The sequence below is a fragment of the Setaria italica genome, unplaced genomic scaffold (assembly GCF_000263155.2).
Source record: "Setaria italica strain Yugu1 unplaced genomic scaffold, Setaria_italica_v2.0 scaffold_43, whole genome shotgun sequence".
In the NCBI taxonomy this organism is placed as follows: Eukaryota; Viridiplantae; Streptophyta; class Magnoliopsida; order Poales; family Poaceae; genus Setaria; species Setaria italica.
This window is the reverse complement of record NW_014576761.1, coordinates 3,180-18,880: the sequence shown is the minus strand read 5'-3', so window position 1 is coordinate 18,880 and position 15,701 is coordinate 3,180. Positions and strand designations below refer to the sequence as shown.

The 15,701-nt window shown below is 44.1% G+C and overlaps 1 protein-coding gene across 2 annotated transcripts; it reads right to left on the bottom strand.

Annotated features, from left to right (window-relative positions):
• Positions 1-1,057: 1,057 nt before the first annotated feature.
• On the bottom strand, positions 1,058-5,989 carry LOC101781906 (pentatricopeptide repeat-containing protein At4g38150). Of its 2 annotated transcripts, none has more exons than XM_022823651.1 (2): positions 5,071-5,989; positions 1,058-2,161 (listed from the first exon to the last, which is right to left on the bottom strand). In XM_022823651.1, exon 1 carries the CDS (start codon positions 5,892-5,894, stop codon positions 5,076-5,078), a length of 819 nt encoding a protein of 272 aa, XP_022679386.1. In that variant the 5' UTR covers positions 5,895-5,989; the 3' UTR covers positions 1,058-2,161; positions 5,071-5,075. The 2 variants fall into 2 exon arrangements, with proteins under 2 accessions (XP_022679386.1, XP_004987369.1); XM_004987312.4 differs by lacking the exon at positions 1,058-2,161 and adding an exon at positions 4,320-4,694.
• Positions 5,990-15,701: the final 9,712 nt, after the last annotated feature.

Genomic DNA, 15,701 nt, shown 5'->3' with positions numbered 1-15,701 from the left:
CACTACTCCGTCACGTGTTATGCCGACACTAGAGCTGTTACTTTTGCACCGGGTGATCGGGTTTGGTTGCATTTGAGAAAGGATCGTTTTCCTACCTTACGTCGTTCTAAATTGATGCCACGTGCTGCTGGTCCTTTTAAAGTGCTAACCAAGATTAATGATAATGCTTATATCCTTGACCTGCCTACGGAGTTTGGTGTTTCCACAAGTTTTAATGTTGCAGATTTGAAACCGTATGTGGGCGAAGATGAGGAGTTGCCGTCGAGGACGACTTCAGTTCAAGAAGGGGAGGATGATGAGGACACCACGAGTACATCTACACCAGCAGCACCTCAGGCGCCTCCAGTTGCTCCTCCACCTCAGGCGCCTACAGTTGCTCATCCAGTTGGGCCAATCACTCGAGCCCGTGTGAGAGAATTAAACTTCATCATGCTGTTAAGGAACGAAGGCCCATCGGAATAAGAAGATGGCCCAACAGGGCAGCCCAGGTGGGGCACCTAGGGTTGGGCACGCGTGACCCCTTCGGACTCCAGGGGCTACGTCCCCTTTATTTAGTCCGAGTCCTTTTTGTTTACGACTGGAGTTTATTTTACATCTAACTTTAGCTACTCTTGAACACGCGCAAATACGCGCTGTCCTTGTGTGATTCAGAACTCCACCTTCGAGTGATATTTAGATTGCTCGTCTCTTTTTCTTATTCGTTCTTCGATTGCGGACAGGAATTGATCTTCGTGATCAGGCTGATCTCGCACCGGCGAGGTTGGTAACCATCGGGAGTTGGTTCAGCGATTACATTGGCGCTTCGGGTTCGCTTGTCGTAGTCGGATCGTGAGGGTCTACTTCCATCAAGTCGAATTTATTTCCACTCACCGAAAGATCGGGTACTCCGACTCTATCACCATTGGTAGTCAAACTTCTTTTGTCAGTCAACTTATCAATTACCAGATTAAAATATTTACCAGATTAAAATATTTCCTTGTCTCTAATGTGCAAAATCAGGCGCATTGTCCTCATAGAAATTAAAACTAAATTCAGAACAAAGTGTTTTAGATGCATATGAAGAAAATGGCAAGCTTATTTCAAAGGTATGGGCCAAAAACCTTCATAACAATCCATGCTTGCCTTCTCACAAGGACCAAAGGGTGGATTCGCATTTGCCTAGAATCTATTTGGTGAACAGTTAGACATAGTTCTAGCTCTAGACAATACATGTCATCTAAGATATACCATTAAAGCTAATTTCTCCAATGGACTGTCTCCAACATTGTCTCCTTTTGCTTTTAATTAATGACTGCATGTGTATACAAGATGGAGCATGTGTATAGAAGATAGTGAAGAGTCGGAAAAGAGTTAGTAGCAGATGATTAAGTTGACTCTTGTGCCCTCGTTTTCTGAGCGAGACTAGCAGGGAAATAACAGATAGCTTGGATGTTTCCCCCCTTTCTCTTTCCTCCACATACACACAATGTCATGTACATGCTAATAGACAGCTGAGTTGGCATTGTTGGAGGCCTAATTCTACATGGGAAACCAGAACACAGAATGTACCAAAACTACACTACGGTTTTGGCCATATATTGAGTACAAGAGAACAATACATTTTAGTAAATATGCAATAGAATTGCCAATCAAAAGCAAAATTACCTTTACCTAGTATATACTGTTTACAAACCTCAGGTCGTGCATAATCTCAATATTTTCCCAGTACTAGAAAAAAATTGACCACCTCATAGCTTAGGTTTAGACAGGCAATTATGAAAGTTAAATTAGAATTGCCAAGTATTCGTAGTTTATAATTTTAGATTTTCCTAAGGTTATAGTCCACTTTACTCCCTTGTAGTATTCCAGAGTCCAATTAACCACCTAAAGTTTGATTTGGTTGAATAACTCCCCACGTTCCTTAAAACAGATTATTTTTCACCTTTTGTTGCCCATAATTCCTGGTTATGCCTACATGGGAAAAAAAGAAGCTAAAAACCAGTTTTGCTGTTTGGGATGGCCACATGGACTCACCATGTGGACACACGAACTTTGAATTGCGCGTGGCGGCATATGATGCCCACAAGAATCCCTTTTGGAAGTAGCTAAGGAAACCAACACTCCCGTGCAGAGGAAACTAAGCAATCCAGTGTGTCCTCATGCTGAGCAGCAATGACAGCACCTGGACAGCAACGATGGATGCACAGGCTAAACCACATTATCAATTCAGGGTATTGGCAACAAAATGCAACTAAACTAAACTCAATTTGGTTCAGCTAGTTTATTTCACTTCCATATTTTCAAAAAAGTTGAAACAGTGTTCTACACCAACAAAGTAAAGCACACATAAACAAAAAGCTCATTTGGTAATATACTTGAATGTGAAATTCAATGTAGCACCATTCAATGGCTCATCTTGAGTCTTGAGTACGCACACAACTTGTGTATGAAATAAAGTTTTTCACTCAACTAATCCAAAGCCAATTCAGTATGCACCTGAGGGCTAACTATGAAACTCCCTACTGCCTTTATCTTTTTTTGTCTCAGATAAAACACTATGACAAATTTAGCTATGGGAAATCACGAACGCATCTCATTTAAAGAAAATGTGCTTCTAATTTAGTTCTCAGCATTTTTCTAATCAACTGCAATGCACCCCCACCTTCTTCCAAAAACATGACCAGAAGTTAGCATTCAGTAAAGGATAAGAGCACCCCAGGCGGTCCTAGACTCAAAACCCACCCGGGTTAGTACTTGGGAGGTTGAATAGCCTCTCTGTCAGCACCAGGGCAGTGCCCTGTTCCCAACATACTAAAAACTTAACCAACTGAAAATTTAAAGGCACAAGAACCATGCAATTTTTATTGTGTTAAAATGGGAGGTTTATCCAATCTCTTCATTTCACACTTCGAAATAGAGTATAATGCCAATAGATAAGCATGAATTATCATCTACTTCCAAAACATCACAAAAAGAACAGGAGTGCCTCACTGACCTGACCACACAGGTTTTAAAATTTAAGTGTAGAAGAGTATGGTTCTATCCCACAGATTGTCAACTAGAAATCATTTTAAGCATTGATCCCATTTTATTTATTAAAGTTGGTCTACTCAAAAACCCAACAAAAAAGCCCAAAATAAGAAATTCCAGCCCTTTTCAGCATTGATCCCATTTGATTTATTGAAGTTGGCCTACTTAGAAACCCAACAAAAAAGGCCAAAGTAAGAAATTCCAGCCCATATTTCTCACGCTCTCCTAAAGATAACTGGTTACTTAAAGCAATGACTACCGCAGATTAACAAACCAGTAATGAATTCGACCAGTGTAAGCCCAGATTTGTCCCCTCAACTTTGCCCCTCGAGTGCTTCGTTCTCACTCATAAAGGTCTGTGTATCACATCTGGACCCAAGGGGCAAAGCATTACATCTTGAGAGTAGCTCTTAACCAATGACAAGATTTTAGCTTATTGCCACCCCTTGCATCTGTGAAAGCACAATCAGGCCAAGCCCCCTCTATAATTGGCCCAAGCTCCGCCACTGTCTCGACCTAAACCATAATTGCCTAGTTCCGAATATTGTCTAGCGGGCTTGATATTTTTATCGTCATTGAGCATGGAAAAAATAACATTTTGGTTCTTCCTGAACAAGATGACGTTATATTCAATGAAAATCTCACTAAATCATGAAGATTATATATTTATTAATCTAAATAACAAAGCATGAATGATAGTTGGAGTAATTGTTTACTCTATAGGTCACGACATCAAAGAGCCTTTTTTCTGTGATCAAGTACATCCAATTTGCACAACAGGTCATGGGCTAAATTCTTGCATAATTATATGATCACCTTTGTTAAAAAGTGGTCGACTTGACACATTTCACAATGATGCAGCTATGCATTTATCTCAAACGCATATTGTGCAACAGTACTATGATATAATGTATGTAGCTATCCTTCTGTCAATCAAATCTACACGTCTAAACAAAGTGACTGAGATTCAAAGCTCACTAGTGAGCATAGCCAAAATCAAAACTCAAAACTACAAGTTACTGTGACAGGCCAATTAGGCCCACCCAATTATCACCAGGGGAGGGGTGTGAAGGCAGCATGCCACCTAATCACACCACCAGCTCCCCAATCACCTTGCCACCCAAGTCAGATCATCATCAATTAGGAAGTTCATCCCATGCAAGTTAGGAAAGATCGGATCATTCCTATAAGAATTCATCTATAATTTACTAAGGGTCAAGTCACCTTCCTCTATATAAAGACTGGGGATCTATCTTGGTTGATTAAGCAGAAGTTAGGTCTAAACCAGTTCTGTTTTCTAGCTTTCAGCCTCCTCCCTCCTTAGTCCCCAGCGTAGCTGCAGTGCCCACCTCCACGGGCACTGCCCACCTCCTCCCTCCCCAACAAATCACGCCCATAATAGTATCAAAATGGTCAATGGCAATTATGTGTAAGACACAAACTGGGCAAAAGGAGAAGATAGACATGCCACCACAAAGCAGGTAAATTAATTGGAACCCAGTTGGTTAACTGGTATAGCAATGAAATTACCTGATGCTTCTTTGTTAAGAACATGTCAGTGTAGAACAGTATGCTTTGCAGGGAAAGGGTGTATGTGGCATAAAAAATGGTGATTCGTTTTGTCCTTTTGGGTTAAAGCCGCTCATTAGTTCTTCCGTTTCCAACAGCTTTAAAAAAGTTCTGGTCTGCAATAATCCAGAAGATAAAGGATACAGTGCATTGGGGCTGTAGGACAAATTATCCAGAAGATCAGTCTTTTACATTACCAGAATACCAGTTTCTCTACAATTTCTATGGAAAGGGTAGCCCATTCCCAAAAAAATTACAAGCAGTATTGCAAAATTTTCATTCTGAATAGTTAAATCTTTTGTCGGGACATTTTGTCTTTGATTAAAATATGCTTCACAGTGCAAAATAATGCGTTGCAATTTAAAAAATCAAAACACTATTCACATGGTAACAAAAGGTTAGCAGCATACTTTCATTTCAACTGAGTCTTTAAGAGTCAGGACCAAATGCTATTTGATTCAAATATTTCCAACTTAAGGAAGCAAGACGTACCACAATCAATTGCCAAAGAGTAAGTTCATGACGCCCCTGAACAAATGCCCGCGCTTTACTGTGCCACTGCGCACCGCCTCCTCGTCTGCCACGAAGCCCTTTCCCTTCATCGTCTCCAGCAGCACTTTCCCCTCCTCCACCTTCTCCGCCCTCACGTACGCCTCGAACGCGGCGATATACGTCGCCACATTCGGCCGCATCCCTCGGTCCAGCATCTCCACCAGGTACCTCCCGGCCTCTGAGCACCGGTCGCTGGCCGAGAGCCCCCTGACGAGCACGGCCAGCGTGTATGCGTTGGGCTTGACGCCCGACGCGAGCATGCGGTCGTAGGTGCGCACGGCGTCGCGCCAGTGCGCGGGGCCGGCGTTGACGTAGGCCTCGAGAACGGCGGTATGGGCGACGACGTCGGGCATGGCGCCCTTGTCCTTGATGACAGCGAAGAGCGCGAGAGCCTCGTGGGTGAGCCCGTCCTTGGACAATCCGTCGAACATCTTGATGGCGTAGTCGGTGAGGCCCTCGGTGCGCATCCGGTGGAAGATCTCCTGTAGGTTGGTGGGGTCCGACGGATCGGCGAGGGTGGGCTTCTTGCTAAAGGGGTCGTAGGGGGGAGGCAGCTCGGAGATCTTTGCCGTGGACGGCGGTAGAGGTGTCGTGTGGTTGTCGGCATCGTCGTCGGACCAGTCGAAGGCGACGGGTGAATTAGTATTGGGGCTGCGGTGAGGTGATGGGGAAGCGGTGGAGGAGAGGAGCCGGCTGGTATTTGATACGGAGGAGGGGAAGGACGGACGGAATAGGCGGCGAGCGGCCGCGGCGGCGGTGGCCATCGGGAGGGTGGAGGAGAGAGGGCCTAGAAGCAGTATTGTGCTCTAGTGCTCTACCTTGTTTGTTCAAAGCAAGCCTTCTACTCACGGGTAGGAGGTAATTGGTGAGTGCGAAAAAAAATTGGATGAAAGAGGTTTTTTAAAAGGCTTTTCTTGGTGCGTTCACTACTCGAAACGGGTCCTTCCTCTGGAGGACCGAAGAACCAAAAGAGATGCCCCTTTCGGGGCGCATTCCGATTTTGCAAAATTACATTATTTGTTTAGTGGGAATGGAAGTTTTAGTAGGATCAGGAATGTAAGTTTAAAGGGCAACTTGTACCAATAACTTTTTGAGGGAGGGGTGGGAATTTATTTTAAGGGTTTGGTTGGAGGTAATTGATGGGAGGGAATAGGAGTTTAGATGGAAGATATTAAAATTCAATTGTTTGTTCGGTGAGCACGGGAGAATGGGATAAAAAATGGAAGTTCAGAGGGGCAACTCTCACTGATCACTTCCTAGAGGGAGGGGTGGAATTTGTTTTAAGTGGAAGATAAATGTATCTGCACCGTTTATCATGATTTAAGATATAATTTCCCACCTCTAAACCCTCGTACCAGTCACTTAAAAAAATAAATAAGGTAATGATACTAAAAATTATTTTTCCAAGTAAACTAATTCTCATGCCTCTTTCTGTACGCCTCTTTCTGTTAGTTTTCATTGGTAGTTTAAATCTGATTTATTAATTGGTAGTTTAAAGGCCGTTTAAAGGTGTGTGGCGATGCTGCTGAGGCGCTTGCCACATGGAGGAGGCTCTTGCCGTTTAAACAAAGGAGACGCATGATTTGGTGGCCGGGGTCTGGGGTGCCGATGTTCCGCTGGAACGAGTGGCGGTGGTGTAGTGTTGGAAAAATGGCCGTAATAGTGCATTGCATTCAATAGTCTGGTACTGCTAGTTTGAATTGGTGCAAGCCAACTTAAATAGGAAAGCACTCCCACTTCTCTGAATACGTAACTGAAGGAGAGAATATGACTTGGGTTACACAACGTGCACGTATTCACGCTCTCTTCACATAACCAACCACGTGACTTGTAAATTGTGACTTGTGACGCAGCGTGCAACTAAAGGGCCGGAAAGGCGATCAGAGGGGGGTGAATGGGAGCCGATTCAAATTTTCTCCAAGAACTTCAGCTAAAAACCCACAAACCTCTCTTCTAGCATAATCAAGTCCACTTAGCTATGCACAAGCTAATGGACCTAGGAATGATGCTAGGAACCCAATTTGAGAATAGCGGAAGCAAGAAAGACTTCAAACAAGCTCCGAAAGACAAACTTTGAAAACCAACACCTCTGTGCGGAAAATTCTGGAAGAACCTTCGGAAAATTCCGGACGTGCGGAAATTTCTGGAGAAACCTTCGGAAATTTTCGGAGGTCCAGAGATTTCCGGAATTATGTCCGGAGATTTTCGGAATTCCAAAACAATCTGCGTGAAGGTGGAAGAAAAAATCCGAAACTCAATCAAACGACCTCCAAAAATCACGAAATTTTAACCATAGCTTTCCAAAAACATAACAAACATATTACCAAAAGATCTCCTAAAAAAGATTAGTCAAACAAAGGCAATAAAATATTTTGTTAAGAACGGCAGTTTTTCAACCCTAGAACTTTAATCGCCCCGATCTATGAACTCGTGAGGAATTAGATGAATTTCTTTAGTGGAAAGCCTTCACTCACGTCCTAGTTCATATCCAAATAACCGGTTTGATCCAAGACTCCCCAGAAATCACGAATCAAACAAAAACGTGAGAAGGGAAAAATGGGAGAAATGAGAATGCGAAGAACACGATTGAGATTTCCACAAATTGTCATCCCCCAACACGCGGACACGAGGAGGTTAAGGCCTCCATTCCCACAAGAAAATCTTCGATTCAATACACGGATACAAGTTCAAATCATCCGCGGACCTCTAGAGATTGACTAGAGAGAGGGGGGGAAAAACCAAATGAAAACTAGAGAGAGAGGTGGATGGATGAGAGGGGTGGAGAGGTGCTAAGAACTTCAGCCCCCATCTCTATCTATAGGCACGGACAAAAGACTAAACTACCCCTAATAGCTACTACTAAGATAACTACCCACGCAGGGGCATTTTTGTCCAAGTTTTTGTTCATCCATCGGACGGACACGCTGCCTTCACGACTTCGCTTCGCCTCGATGCAAGCTTCGCGATGACGCCACGTGCCCTCCTTCTCGAAGCTTCGGCCGCATCGGGCTCGCCCCCGGTTTTGAGGCTCAAACTAGGAAACCTGCCAGCGTGGTGATTTTGAGGCCCAAACCACCCAAACCGTCCATCTTTGCTTGGCCGCCATGCGACCTCCTCGATGTCAACGCGTGTCCAGTCTTCGCCAAGCCTTTGACGCCTCCAAGTTGTTCGTTCCCGGCTCCCGGGCCGCCTATTTGACTTGCCTCCGTCCCGCTTGACTCAACCGACGCCATCTCCATCACCGTCATGTTGTCTTGCCGTTTCGTGCACCATGTGGACCGCCCATGACTCCGCCTGGACTCCTCAGGTCCATCGGTCCAAGCCTATTCGCGTTCATCCTTTACCGCCCTTGGTCCATTGGCATGAACCTTTCGCTCGACCTTCACCGTATGCCGTCGGCCATCACATCACATCCTACACCTGCACATCACAAGCCAAGAGCAACATCAATCCAACACAATGTTATCAATCACTTATCATCCAAGGGTGACCACCATTGGTCCTCAATCTCCCCCTTGATGAGTGCATTGACAACACTCAAACACAAATTCATAGCTTGATAAAAAGAAAAAGAAAAGACAAACTCGAAAACAAAGAAAAATCGCAGTCCCCTAAGAAAAGGGCAACGGCTCTACACGACTGAGACAAAATCATGTGATCCCTCAAGAAGAGGCAAAAAACAGGCTCAACACCAATCACATGAAAGTCCAAATCCAGCTCCTCAAGAAGAGGTAAAACAGCTCAACACGACCGGAAAACGAGCATAAGAGCATATAAAGCTTATAAGAACTCGACTCAGGACTCCCCCTGAACAAATGCATGAGAAACTTCCCCTTGTCAAATCAAAACATGCAGAAACTCTCCCCCTTGACAAATGAAAGCTTGTGTGCAATCACTCCCCCTTGTTGGCAATGCAAGCATCAATACAAAGCATGGCAGCCGAAAAGCATGCCATGAAAATGCAGAAACTATCAAGCTTCTCAGATATACCATGAAATACTCTCAAAGGCTACAAAAGAGATAAGCTTAGGGGATTACAAGATGCAATAGCATCGCCAGCAAGATGAATTCATGTTACAGAAAGGATGTGAAGTAGTTTTTTGCAATTGTGAAAAAGATCACCCCATAAGCAAACGCCTAGTTAAGAATCACCCTAGCAAGAATAACTAGGCCATCAACAGCTCATACAAGGAACAAACATTCTTGACAAAAGATCAATGCAGACACCCACAACACATCTCTTGTCATGTGAAGCTCGTTGAAACCAAGTGCCTACTTCTTTTTGGTACACATCTTGTAACAACTAAGCAAGCTAGAATATGAACAATTTAGCATAAAAACATGATGAATGATTTGAATTTATCTTTGCAGCATGTTTCTTTTCATCATTCAAACAAGGCAAAGTACATGAAGTGCCTTTGCGGCACAAATAAGCCATGCTTCCCCAAGGGGTGCATCATGGGCTAAACATCTACAATGATATCTAGATTTTTGACCCGATTGACAAGAACATGCATTCCAAACATAAGCCAAATATGGAACTAGGATTCAAACAAGGGCAAAGTATAACTAAGCATCAACTCATGGTGATATAGCATTAGATTTCAGAAAAACAATTATGTCAACATGTAAACATGATCATCAAGAGCATAACTGCACATTGCATCAAAGTAACCAACCAAAGTACTATCTCACAAGTAGCATAAGATAGTACACAGGGCATATAAGAGAAGCTCATCTAATGCAATATGGTACAAATGCAATATGATAAAAATGCATTATGATACAAATGCAAGCCAAGCTAGCATACTACAAAGATGCTAAACAAGCAAGAGGCTATACAGATATAATACAACAGAAGCACCAAATCCAACTCAGAAAGGAAAGAAAATACCCAACTCCCCCTGCAAACGAGCAAAAGTGGCTTGATCCAGGGGTTTGGTGAAGATATCAGCGAGCTGGTTTTAGGTAGCAACATAGCCAAGGTCAATGTCTCCTTTCTCAACATGATCTCTCAGAAAGTGATATCTCACATCAATGTGTTTGGTTTTTGAGTGGAGAACAGGGTTCTTGGCTACACTAATGGCACTCATGCTGTCACAAAGAAGGGGTACACGAGTAAATCCAAACCAAAGTCTCTCAAAGTGGAAATCATCCAAAGCAGCTGAGAACAACAACTAGCAGCAGCAACATACTCGACTTCGGTGGTAGACTGAGCAACACTAGATTGTTTGCGGGAAGACCAAGAGACCAAAGACGAACCAAGAAACTGGCAAGTTCCAGAGGTGGACTTGCGATCCAAATGACACCCAGTAATATCCGCATCGAAGTATCCGCGGAGAGTGAGTGTCAAGGAGGCAGAATACCACAAACCGAATTCAGGGGTAAAGCGTAAATACCTTATGATCCTCTTAACCGCTTGGCGGTGAGAGGTTCTCGATGAAGCCTGAAATCGGGCGCACAAACACACTGCAAAGTGAATGTCTGGCCTTGTCCGTCAAATAGAGGAGGGAGCCGATCATGCTCCGGTACTCCTTCTGGTCCACCAGTTCGCCGTCTGCATCCGCATCAAGTGCCGTTGTCGTTGCCATGGGTGTGGATAATGGCTTAGCATTATCCATGTCAAACTTCCTCAACACGTCCTTCGTGTACTTCCCTTGGTGCACGAAAGTCCTTTCCTTGCTTTGCTTGATTTGTAGCCCGAGGAAAAAGGTTAGTTCACCCATCATTGACATCTCGAACTCCCTGCTCATGTCATCTGCAAACTTGGCAACCAAAGCATGAGAGGAACCACCAAAGATAATATCATCCACGTAAATCTGAACAATCATTAGGTCTTTGCCTTGCCTGAGGAGAAAGAGAGTTTTATCAACTGACCCCATTTCAAACCCATTCCCAAGCAAAAAGGATTTTAACCTAGCATACCACGCTCGGGGTGCTTGTTTTAGGCCATAGAGAGCTTTCTGGAGTTTGAACACACGGTCAGGATACTTAAGACTCTCAAAACTAGGGGGTTGTCTCACATACATTTCATCATCTATGAAACCATTTAGGAAGGTACTTTTCACATCCATTTGGAAGAGCTTAAAACCTTTAGCCATAGAAAAGGCTAGAAGGATTCTAATCACTTCCAAACGGGCAACAGGGGCAAAGGTTTCCTCATAGTCTATACCCTCTTTCTGACTGAAACCTTGGGCAACCAACCTCGCTTTGTTTCTCATAACCAACCTATTTTCACCCTGTTTGTTTTTGAAAACCCATTTTGTTCTTATAGGGTGGCAATTTGGAGGTGGTTCAACTAAAACTCAAACCCTGTTTCTCTCAAAGTTTTCTAACTCCTCATGCATAGCATTGACCGAGTTTGAATCAGATAAAGCATGTCCAATATCTCGGAGTTCAAAAGAGGCAACAAAAGCAGAATGTGCAAAGTGTGAAATCTGCCTAGTGGTGTGCTCATGCAAGTTACCGATCATCTGTTGTGGAGGATGGTTACGCTGAATGTGTCGTGGAGCTCCTCGCTCTGAAGTAGCCTCCCCCTCAACAGTAGCTTGTTCACTCTGATCTTCTTCTTCATCATCTTGTAGTGGTACTTGGTGATGGCTTGAAGTAGTGGAAGTAGGGGGTAGGGCCATCAACTCTAGTAGTCGAAGTAGAAGGTTTAGGAGCAGCAGCTGGAGCACGGTTCACTTCATCATCTTCTTCATCACCACTATCAGCATGCTTGTTCTCTTCTTCAAAAATGCTTTGTCCCATTTCATATTCACCTGCAGCTTCAAAGATAGAGTTGTGCAAGGCATAGTTTCATCGAAAGTAATCTCACAAGTTTCCACAATCCGGTTAGTTTCAAGATTAAGTACATGATAAGCATGACTATGAGATGCATAACCAAGAAAAATACCATCAGTGGACCGAGACTCAAATTTGTCCAAATTGCCTTGCTTGAGAATAAAGCACTTGCATCCAAACACTCTCAGATGACTTACCTTGGGGGAACATCGATGCATCAACTCATAAGAGATTTTATTCATAAAAGCTCGCAAGAAGATTCGATTGGAAACATAGTAAGCAGTGTTAACGGCTTCGATCCAATATTTCCTAGGAGTCCTATGCTCATCAAGCATCGTCCTAGCCATCTCACAAAGGGTCCGATTCTTCTGTTCAACAACACCATTCTGAGGAGGGACATAAGGTGATAGAAACTAGTGTTCAAGACCAAGATCATTGTAAAAGGCTTTAAAATGAGCGTTCTTGAATTCTGTGCCATTGTCACTGCGGATAGCTCTCATAGCATCTTTAGGTCACTCCTTAACCTCAAGATCAAATCTCGGACAAAAGGAAATGCCTCCTCCTTAGACTCCATGAAGAAAACCCATGAATACCTGGAGAAATCATCAACGACCACAAGCACATACCACTTCCCACCAACTGAGCAAACACGAGTTAGACCAACAGTGTCCATATGTAATAGCTCACACGGATGCTCAGTCATCACCTGATTCACAGGTGGATGGGAAGCAGCAACCATTTTCCCATGTCGATAGGGAGCGCAAACAAGATCCTTCTCAAATTTCAACTTGGGCAAACCATGAATAAGATCTAAAGCACTCAACCTGGAAATCAAGTCAAAGCTCAAATGGCCCAATCTTCTATGCCATTTACAAAGTTCAGAAGATGAACCAGCAACAAGACATCAAGAGAGGCCAAATGATTTGGAAAAATCAACTCGAAACACTTGACCCTTGGGAATGATCACACACACAAGATCAACCCGAGAGTCCAAGATCTTTAAAGACCCATGCTTGAAACAAACCTCAAAGCCATCGTCAAGGAGCTGAGAAACCGAAAGCAAGTTGAAGCCAAGAGAATCCACAAGGGCAACTCGCTTAAGCATGAAGTTCTCACTCACCTTGATGGCACCTTCAGACATTACCTTACCTTTGCTATTATCCCCGAAAGTGATGTACTCCCTGGTCATCACCGGGGTGAGGCTAGAGAACCATCTGTGATCACTGGTCATGTGTCGAGAGCAACCGGAATCAATGAGCCACATGTTCTCCAGGCCTCCGACCTGCTCAAACAAAGAGAGACCAAGGCTGAGCAAATGTTTCAACACTGGGGTTAGAAGGAAAACAAGTTGAAAACCAGTGTCGAACCATTTGCTCAAGAGTGGGATTAGCAAAATCAACCATCTTTCGTCTCACAGGAGGACTACGACCAACGCTAGGGGGAAAACGTGGTCCGTTGTAGCTCCGAGACTCAAAGCAAGGACTATGCTGTCCTGGACCATATTGATCATGGCGAGGAGCATGCCTGGCAAAACCACAAGAAAGAGGTGAACGCACACGATCCATACGACGAGGTGGAGGAGCTGCTCTAGGCGCATGTACACCATGAGAGGGGTGGTACATGTCCTGGTTGCCCCACGCACGCTCATGCCTCAAAGCTTTCTTCTTGTGAAAGCAAAACTCCTCAAGGTGACCTGAGTTCTTGCAAAACTCACAATGAAAGCGAACTGGCTGTTTTGGCTGTGGATTTGCATTGGGCTGAGGGTTTGCTTTGGGTTGTAGTTTCGCTTTGGGTTTTGGAAGTGGACGCTTAGGAGCAATTTCTGGAAGTGTGTCAAGTTTGCTCCTGAGATGGTTTGGCTTTTCTACCCAAATAGCTTTCTTGGGTACTTTGGGTGGTGTCTCAATGAAAACTCCATCTCTCACACACTCAGACAAGTTTTGCTCACAAACTAGAATGGGTTGCTCTCCATTTTTAGTAGGTGACTCTCGAGGGGTGTAGTCAGCTGGTGGCTCACACTGGTTATAGCTTGGTTTCTTTCTCTCACCACTATTTTGACCCACCATTTCACACAACCCATCAAAGAACTTGTGCCCATTAAAATGAAAACCCTTCATAATGGACCCAAGCCCAAAACCATCAACCCTTTTGAACTCGTGAATCATCATGCCTAGCTGAGGTTCCCTACTTGACACCCAACTAAGAACCGTGTGCAAGTCAGAGTTTTCACCCTCAGCTACAAACTAAGCTTGAGTTCAGGAGAATCAGTGCATTCAGGAAGTTTAGATATAGGAACTAACTCAGACTTGTCTAAAGCACTAAGCTTAACATAGGCATCATCCAACTGAACTTGCAAATCGGGGCAAGACTTACATGCACCAAGGAAAACAAGCCTAGTCTTGACCTCATCTAAAGCAGCCCTAGTCAAATCCAATTCATCTACCAGCAAAGCATGCTTAGATTGTAAAGATGCAAGACTATCCATATGAACAACACATTCATTAGACCCCAGAACATGTTTGGGAGTGTTTTTGAGCATTCGGTTTCCGCACGAAAAATAATGCAAAACGGGTGCATTTCGGCACCTGAATGCACTATTTCCGGGTAGCGAATGTCGGGTGGATTTTTTCGCAACGAACGCATCCAATCTTCCTAATTATACCCTAGAACATGTTTGGGAGTGTTTTCGAGCATTCGGTTATGGCACGAAAAATGATGCAAAACGGGTGCATTTCGGCACCCGAATGCACTAGTTCCGGGTAGCGAAACTCGGGTGGATTTTTTCGCAACGGACGCATCCAATCTACCTCATTAGACCCTAGAACATGTTTAGGAGTTTTTTCGAGCTTTCGGTTTCCGCACGAAAAGCGATGCAAAACGGGTGCATTTCGGCACCCGAATGCACTATGTCCGAGTAGCGAAACTCGGATGGATTTTTTCGCAACGGACACATCCAATCAACCACATTAGACCCTAGAAGATGTTTGGGAGTGTTTTCGAGCATTCGGTTTCCGCACGAAAACCGATGCAAAACGAGTGCATTTCGGCACCTGAATGCACTATTTCCGAGTAGCGAAACCCGGATGGATTTTTTTCCGCAACGGACGCATCCAATCTACCACATTAGACCCTACAACATGTTTAGAAGTGTTTTCGAGCATTCGGTTTCCGCACGAAAACCGAAGCAAAATGGGTGCATTTCGGCACCCGAATGCACTATTTTCGGGTAGCGAAACTCGGGTGGTTTTTTTCGCAACGGACGCATCCAATCGACCACATTAGACCCTAAAACATGTTTGGGAGTGTGTTCAAGCATGTGGTGACCGCACGAAAAGCGATGCAAAGCGGGTGCATTTCGGCACTCGAATGCACTATTTCTAGGTGGCAAAACTCGGGTGGATTTTTTCGCAACGGACGCATCCAATATACCTCATTAGACCCTAGAACATGTTTGGGAGTGTTTTCGAGCTTTCGGTTTCCGCACGAAAAGCGATGCAAAACGGGTGCATTTCGGCACCCGAATGCCCTATTTCCGTGTAGCAAAACTCGGGTGGATTTTTTCGCAATGGACGCATCCAATCGACCACATTAGACCCTAGAACATATTTTGGAGTGTTTTCAAGCATGTGATGACCGCATGAAAAGCGATGCAAAACGGGTGCATTTCGCCACCTGAATGCACTATTTCCGCGTAGCAAAACTCGGGTGTATTTTTTCACAACGAACGCGTCTAATCTACCTCATTAGATCCTAGAACATGTTCGGGAGTGTTTTCGAGCATTCAG

Bases quoted from the DNA above. Each gene is read 5' to 3' on its own strand.
- LOC101781906 (XM_022823651.1), bottom strand. From the start codon at position 5,894: ATGGCCACCGCCGCCGCGGCCGCTCGCCGCCTATTCCGTCCGTCCTTC.